Source organism: Eucalyptus grandis, chromosome 3 (assembly GCF_016545825.1).
Source record: "Eucalyptus grandis isolate ANBG69807.140 chromosome 3, ASM1654582v1, whole genome shotgun sequence".
Lineage (NCBI taxonomy): Eukaryota > Viridiplantae > Streptophyta > Magnoliopsida > Myrtales > Myrtaceae > Eucalyptus > Eucalyptus grandis.
Genome location: NC_052614.1, coordinates 13,210,859 through 13,218,961, shown reverse-complemented (window position 1 = coordinate 13,218,961; position 8,103 = coordinate 13,210,859). Strand labels below are relative to the sequence as shown.

Sequence of the window (8,103 nt, the reverse complement as noted above, 5' to 3'; positions counted from 1 at the left end):
CTCTCGGGGCCATTTGGCTTGATAATCAGCTGTTGTTTGCGGTCAACCGCGTCAAGAAGTGGCTTCATGAATGGCGAGTGAGAAGACTTGTCTTTTGCGCTTTGAATTCAAAGTTGTGCAGCGCAAATTAAAGTCTGATCTTGTGGAAAGTTGAGTTTTCACGCACCTCACGAAAGACGGTGAGTGAGAAGACTTGTCTTTTGCGCTTTGAATTCAAAGTTGTGCGGCGCAAATTAAAGTCTGATCTTGTGGAAAGTTGAGTTTTCACACACCTCACGAAAGACGCTGACTTACATCACTTTCCTCAAAGACTTCTCTGTCGTTGGGTCTGGATTTCGTATAATAGGTCAGACCCCCCAAAAAAAAAAAAAAAAAGGAATTTCCGAAATAGGGACTGACCGAGTGAGAAAAGTCACCTGCGAAGACTACAGAAGTAACAAATACCAAAGCCTTCAAGGAACCAAAAAAATTCGTCCCAGTGGGCTCTCAGATGACTACTACGGCGTGTGAAGCAATATCGACGTACCTTTTCTTAGTCTTCACTGTTTAGTTGTCAATTTATTGCATATTCCCACATCCCATTATAATGGAAAATGATAGGAAGGTGAGTTCTCACTGCCTATTTAAGCTTCGCTCGTTGCCTTGGGAAAAGAAAAACCAACTTATTAGAACCAAAAGAGAAGAAATAGAAAGAATCGATGGATTCTTCATTAGAATTCAAGAGGGTCATGAGCCTTGTGGCTGCCCTTGCCCTTTTCACTATCTTTTTCATTCCACTTCCTAATCATGCTTCCCCTGCAGAAGCCCAAGCCCTCCTCAAGTGGAAGTCCGGTCTTAGTAACCATTCGGTTCCTTCCCTCTCTTCGTGGACTCCATCTCCTCATCATGCCACCAGTTCCAACTCGACCATGAGTCCATGTGCTTGGTATGGCATCTCCTGCAATCAGGCGGGGAGCATAATCGGGATAAATCTCACCAGTGCTTATGTTGAAGGTACGCTCGACGAATTCCCATTCTCATCTTTGTCTCATCTTACATACATGGACTTGGGTATAAATAGTCTCTCTGGCCATATTCCGCCTCAAATCGGTCTCTTGAGCAATCTCACCTATCTTGACCTCTCTATCAATCGATTCATGGGGAATATACCCCCGGAGATCGGCCATCTAACGAAACTCAAGGTCCTGCACCTGGTTTCTAATGAGTTAAATGGATCCATTCCCCAAGAAATTGGACAATTGCATTTGCTCAATGAGGTCGCGTTGTATTCGAACCAGTTGAATGGACCCATACCTTCCTCATTAGGTAATTTGAGCAAATTGGCTATACTGTATGTCTACAACAACTCCCTTTCTGGTTCTATTCCTCCTGAAATGGGAAATATGGCAAATTTGGAATTGCTCCACATGGACACCAACTTCCTAACAGGATTGATTCCTTCCACTTTGGGGAACTTAACCAAATTGACACAACTGAACCTATTTGCTAATGAGTTTATTGGTTCCATCCCACTGGAGCTAGGGAATTTGAATCGTCTTAATGAGTTGAGCCTTAATAATAATAATCTCACAGGTTCAATCCCACCAATATTAGGCAATTTGACGGAGCTTACCTCGCTTTTTCTCTACAGTAATAAGCTTTCTGGTCACATTCCTGGATCCTTAGGAGATCTAGTGAACTTGGAGGAGCTGCATTTGGATACCAACCAATTAAGCGGCTCCTTACCAAAGAACTTGTGCCGAGGTAGGTTGCTCCAAAACCTTACAAAGTGAGTGGCAACAACTTAACAGGTTCTATCCCTAGAAGCTTGAGAAATTGCACAAGTTTAGTCAGATTAATCCTCCATGGCAATCGACTTTCAGGACAATGGCCAGTAGAAGGTTTCTTAAAAACCTCATTGTCAAAAATTAGTTTGTCCAACAACAAATTTGAAGGTCTACTTCCACTTCCATCACCATTCACAGATTACTATGATATCGCAAATAATAAAATAGTGGGGAAGATCTCTTCATCAATATGCAATGCCACCAACCTCAAAGTCCTCATCTTGTCTAATAATTCCTTAGCTGGTGGCCTACCCAAGTGCTTATCAAACTTGAGCATTGGTTTAGTGGTTTTGAACTTGCGAATGAATAGTCTTTCAGGCACAATCCCTCTAACATTGTCACGACGAAGTAGCTTGAGAACTCTTGACTTGAGTCAAAATCAATTTGAAGGAACATTGCCACAATCCCTTGTCAATTGTACAAGGCTAGAAGTTCTGGATTTAAGCAACAATAAGATAGAGGATAAGTTCCCAGCATGGCTAGGAAAACGCCAAGGCTAAAAGTTCTTATTTTGAGGTCCAACAATTTTAAGGGTTCCTTAGATTTTCCAAGGGTAGCTCATCTCTTTCCCAAGTTGCACATTTTGGATCTCTCGAACAATGACTTCGTCGGTCCTTTACCAACCAATTTGATAGCAAAACTTCAAGGGATGATAAATGGAAAAAATGCACAAGAGCTGCAAGACAAATCATTGTACATGACGCAGGAACTTGGACTTGGAATGGGGTTCTATGAAGATTCCATCAATGTGATCATGAAAGGAAGGGAGATTCGGCTAGAGAGGATCTTGACCATCTTAACAACCATCGACTTATCGCTCAACTCTTTTCAAGGGAACATCCCGAGTGTCATTGGAAATCTTCATTTTCTCAAAGGGCTCAATCTTTCCTACAACCACCTCATGGGTTCCATTCCTTCAACTCTTGGAAATTTGACTAACCTTGAATGGCTAGATTTATCTTCAAACAAGCTTAGTGGGAGGGTTCCTAGAGAACTGGGAGATTTGTCATTTCTTGGGTGTTTAGACCTCTCAAGGAACCAACTCGTAGGCCCCATACCTCAAGACAAGCAACTAAGCACATTCACAAGCGATTCATTTCGTGGAAACCCAGGCTTATGTGGAACTCCATTACAAATCACTTGTCGCAGTGATGCTCAGCCTCCTCCAACTTCACAATCGTTCTTCCAAGAGGATAGTACAAGAGTGCATGGTGGTGGTTTTGATAGGAAAGTGGTTGGCATAGGTTATGCATCTGGAATCGTCATTGGAATATCCATAGCATATATTTTATGTGAAACTGGAAGACCCAAATGGCTAGTGAGAGAAGTGAGAAGGATGGAGAGAAGAGCCAAATTGATGAAGAAGCCAAAGTGGAAGGCCATCAAATTTCATGGGGCCCGATGAAATTATTGGGAAGTGGTTGCTTTGAATAAAGTGGAATGTAGGGCAGGAAATACAATTTTTGTTAGTTAGAATGCAATTTCCCATTTGGATGCTTGTTTTTATGATGCCGTCATCCTCTTCTTGAAGTGTGATTACTGAATCAGGCCGATTGAATAGATGGACAAAAAAGAGAACTTTAAAAAAAAATCACTTTGCATCAACACCCTATGTGTCCTTTCTTGTTTAGTGTGCACCATTCTTATTTCTCCATGAGAAAGAAAGAAAGATAAAGAGCTGTCGAGGCCCATTTAGCCCGGGGTTTCGTGATTGAGTGTGCCATTGAAATATGTCAAGGATTTCTAAATTTGTCATTGTCCCATTGCAGATTTCTGTTGAAGTTGCATGCCGATATTAGAATGTTAACTTGCTCATAAGTTGACTTGTCAATATGTTACCACCATCATAATGAATTTAGTAAGTAACTTCTTCTAAATTCTAGGTTTATTATCACCAAAATCCCAAATTAGTATATGTTACTCTTGTCGCATTTACCTCTTTAATTTTTCATGTCACGAAAAAAATATAAAAATAGTACACTCATGCCACATTTACCTTAAATTAATTTTCAAGCCATATAAAATTATGGCTTTTAATAGATTTCCGAAACTTGACAGTGCTCTTAGGGAAAAAGTAATAGATTTTAGCAAATTTCCCGATCTAAAATTTTGGTGAGGCTAAATATGGTATAAGTGTACTAGTTTGGCAATTTGTAACATGAAAATTAGTTTGAGGTAAATGTGGCATAAATATATTAGTTTGAAACTTTTTATGGCGCAAAAATTCGCTTAAAATAAATTTAACATGGGTATACCTGCCGTGACCCTCCCAGCGAGGCGAAGACAGGTTTAAAGATAATTGTTGAGTTGAGAACTTGGTTCTCAATTGACAGGAGTTCTTCCCAACCCTCACCTTGCGCAACATTTGGAAAATTACAATTAAAATAGATCCATTTATGAAGTCCAACCTAACAAGGAGTCACCACTAGCTTATTAGAGCCGGCTAGGAGCCAAGTGAAGCATGGGAAATATCTTACTTTTAAGCAACTAGAGATCTAAAATCAGGGACTTGATTACAATAATTCTCTAACTAATACCCTTTCGGTACCCTAACTTGATTGAATAGTTGCCTAAGTGATTCACACGATCCTTATCCATTTTATGACACTATGCCGCTAAATGATGTTCACATGCAAGTGCATATCAGAAGAAAGTAAACAATCGCAACGAGTACAATTAGAATAAAGCATATGGAAGCAAATTTAATGAAATGTCAAGCAAAGAATTTACATTGCCTTGTTATTACGTCTAAGGACAGCACCTCCTATGACCAATGTTCAAATCAGATCGAATTTTTTCTAAGAGATGAACCTCCCTAAATCTAAACTAAACTAGAATGCTATCACATGAATCCTATGCCTATGTTCTACAAGAACTACGAAATTAAGCCACCAATCACATCAATGCGCTTCAAAATCACGCCCAATCCATAGCCCACAGCAACGTTCAGGATGCAAGAAAGCCCCTTCCGCTCATGCAAATGATGTTTAACCATGCCAAATCGACTAGGAATGAATTTCATGCTCACATGCATACGAAGACATCTAAATTATACTTAACGGGACCAAAACTTTCACATAACAAGCCTAGGTGTCTCCAGTCAGCAACATTCAAAGTGCACAATCCACAACTCATCTAAACAATCGACATAACAACATGCCAACATTGCCAAGAAATCGACATACTAATATTTCAACATGAGCAACCAAAGTGACACCTGAACACAGGTTGACTCAATTCAAATCACGCCCAAAAAAACAGAAGAAAGTTCGGTACGAAGGCAGAAGCAACAACCCTGAGCTTCACATGAAAATTGCGCTAAGCATACTAAAACGACTAGAAAATTAACCACATATTGAGAAGCCATTAAGAGCAATCAGAATGATTATCAAACGACCTTGAGATTGACTCAAATCGCACTCCATGAGGAATGACCAGCAAGTATTCAACAAAGCAGTTTGCAATTTAATTATAGAAAGGAAAACTAAACATGCTAAAAGTGATTAAAACCACGGACACATTAAGACTCAAATTCTGAGCAAGCAAAAATGACATCAGAGCGGAGCTAAGTCTAGAACCAGCAGATTAAACACGACTCATATTCATCAAACCAGGCTAAGCCCAAATCCATTAACTAATGAAACCCAAAGTTCATCAACCCTAATTGAACCCATTCTTATTATTTTCTTTCCCATATTCATAACAAGACTCATGTCATTGGCTATTACCTTCGATCATGGCTGTTTGCCAGACGTTACCCCATTTACTAAGACTTGCCAAGATGGACTGTAACTAAGGATATGAAGTAAGACAACCCATGTGGAGATAAGCTAGAACGATTTACGAAAGATCGATAATTGTGACATCAACTCCAGCCAAGCTCTCACCAGTAACCATCAGTCACAGGTGTTGGAACATAAAACACAAAAACAATGAACCCTGACTTCAGAAACAGATTCAAATATTGAGAAATCACTAGGATTCGGACGTCAATGACTTGAAGCCAGTTAAGATCATTCAATCTAGATCGCTTTACTTTCGGATTACACGAAAAATACGGTTAGCTCGCACTAAATTCTCATAAAGATTTCATCGAACGGGGGATGGGCGTCTCAACTGAATGATCTAGATACCACGACTCAATTCCATATTGATACTAAAACTGCTCAATAAGCTAGAAACACCTATAGAAACTCGTTTTCATAGATCTAAACGTAATCGGTACCAAAACTCTCCGACCCATATTTCGTAGATCTTTCTCTCCCAACAGAGTCGTTTCCCACCCCGAAAAATGCTCTCTCCAATGTCTAAACCAACCCTCCCCAGAAAGAAAAAATCCTGTTCCTCAAAACCGATTCCTCCTCTCTGCGTTGGTCGCTCTCCCGAACGATTTTCTAGTAGTCGTGGACAGAGGAATTGATTACCGCCTCCCCCTCCACCTTCTCCCCTGACCTTGTCTGCGCGTTGTGCTCTTCCTCCTCACGTTTCAGAAGTGATGGATTGAGCTTTGAAGATTGAAGTTCAGGCTCCATGGGTCTTGGTTTTATTTGATAGAAAAGCTTATGATCCTCAAGAACAAATATGTTATTTTGGGGAATTTGATCTTTATTTAAGATTTCATATCTCTTTCACTATTTAGATCAAGGATATTGATAACAAAAGATAAGATGAAAAAACTATAAAAAAGTTATATTAAAATTCAAACTGGCGTAAAGTATATTGTATTAGATTTAAAGTATGATAATTTTAATCATGTTAGTTGTAATTGACTTTTATCACTTGTTCGTGTATATAATAACCAAGTTAAAAAGCACACTAAAAATAAGTTATATCAATTTAATCTTTTCTTTACTAAATTCATTAAATTATCTTTACTACTTTTCGTAAATCGCCAATTTTTCCTCAATTTAAATGAATATTTGAGCTTTAGTCTTCACGTGAGTCTTGCAATTAAAAAACCCAATGCCTTATTTCTTACTTTGCAGTAAAAAGTATAGTTAATTTCATGTATATTGAGTGGATTCCATTTTGTAGGGAAAAATGGCATCTACAACAACATGACAGCCTATTGAATATATATGAAATGATTTAAAACTCAATTGACCATGAGATTGTGGGTAAAACGTTTAGGATTTGTTTTGCTCTTGTCCCAAAAGTATTTTTGCTAATTCATGCCGGATGAAGAGCTTATAAAGTTGTACTTAGTCCATCATCAGCTCTTTGATGACACATCCTAGATAGATGAAGAATGTGACCGTGGCACCTTAACTAAGATGTTTGCACATGACATTGAAAACTCCTAAGTCCTAGGATCCTCCTTAACAAGTACGTTATCGATGTGGCGTTGCTAATTTCTTTTAGCTATTTTATATTATGCCATTGAGTTGTAGGTTTCTAGATTCTGCTTTTTGATCATTTATGGTGTGTTTGGTAACGCTCTCGGAAACACTTGTTTTTGTTATTTTGTTCTTGGAAACAGAATAGAACAAAAACGCATTTGCTAAGTTTTTGTTCCCGGGAACAAATGTGTTTCGAGAACGGATTTGGAACAGAAATTTTTTAAAAAAGTTGTTTTTTGTTCCCGAGAACAACTCAAGAAATAGGTCTCCTTTTTTTTTTTTTTTTTTGGGTAACTCGAGAAGTGTTGTACAGCCAGTGGCCGGTGGCGTAAACCTGGGGCGAACCGAGCCGACCCACCTGACTCAGCCGCGGGTGAGTCACACAAGCGAATGTGAGGATTTGAATTCGTTCCCTTCCGAAGGAGGGATTGAGCGCAAACCATGCGACCACCAATGGGGTGGGTTCTTTTCTTTCTTTTTTCTTTTCTTCTTTTTCTCTTCCTCTCTTCTTTCCCTTAGTTGGTTGCCAACAACCTCACCGGCCCCTAAGCTGGTCACCAGCCCCTGGTGAGGCTCAACCTTGCCTAGATTTAACGAGGTCAAGCCTCGCTCGGCCATTGCGAGGTCGGCCTCACGCACCCAGCAACTTCGACCTTGCCCATGGTCTGTCGACCTCACCCGGACCACGAGCGAGGTCGGCATCACCGGGTGGGTGAGGCCGACCTCGCGGTAGCCACCCGGCGAGGCCCGCCGACCCTTGTCCGGCCAATTAGAAAGAGAAAAAAAAAGAAATAAGAAAAGAAAAAATAAGAAAATAAGAAAATTATTAATAAGTTAAAAGAAAGTCTATGTCACAAAAATATTTGGGGTCATATCAAACGTATTTCGGTTCTGGGAATATGAATTTTGTTCAGTTATCAAATACTTTAAAATGCTCA

General features: G+C 39.6%; 2 protein-coding genes across 2 annotated transcripts; both read left to right on the top strand.

Annotated features, from left to right (window-relative positions):
• Positions 1–698: 698 nt before the first annotated feature.
• On the top strand, positions 699–1,772 carry LOC120291656 (MDIS1-interacting receptor like kinase 2-like). Its single transcript, XM_039309322.1, has one exon. The coding sequence runs from the start codon at positions 699–701 to the stop codon at positions 1,770–1,772; it is 1,074 nt and encodes a 357-aa protein (XP_039165256.1).
• A 751-nt stretch (positions 1,773–2,523) lies between these two features.
• Positions 2,524–3,231, top strand: LOC104446735 (putative receptor like protein 25). The gene has a single exon (XM_010060555.2). The coding sequence runs from the start codon at positions 2,524–2,526 to the stop codon at positions 3,229–3,231; it is 708 nt and encodes a 235-aa protein (XP_010058857.2).
• Positions 3,232–8,103: the final 4,872 nt, after the last annotated feature.

Coding starts and splice junctions, on each gene's coding strand:
- LOC120291656 (XM_039309322.1), top strand. CDS start 699: ATGGATTCTTCATTAGAATTCAAGAGGGTCATGAGCCTTGTGGCTGCC.
- LOC104446735 (XM_010060555.2), top strand. CDS start 2,524: ATGACGCAGGAACTTGGACTTGGAATGGGGTTCTATGAAGATTCCATC.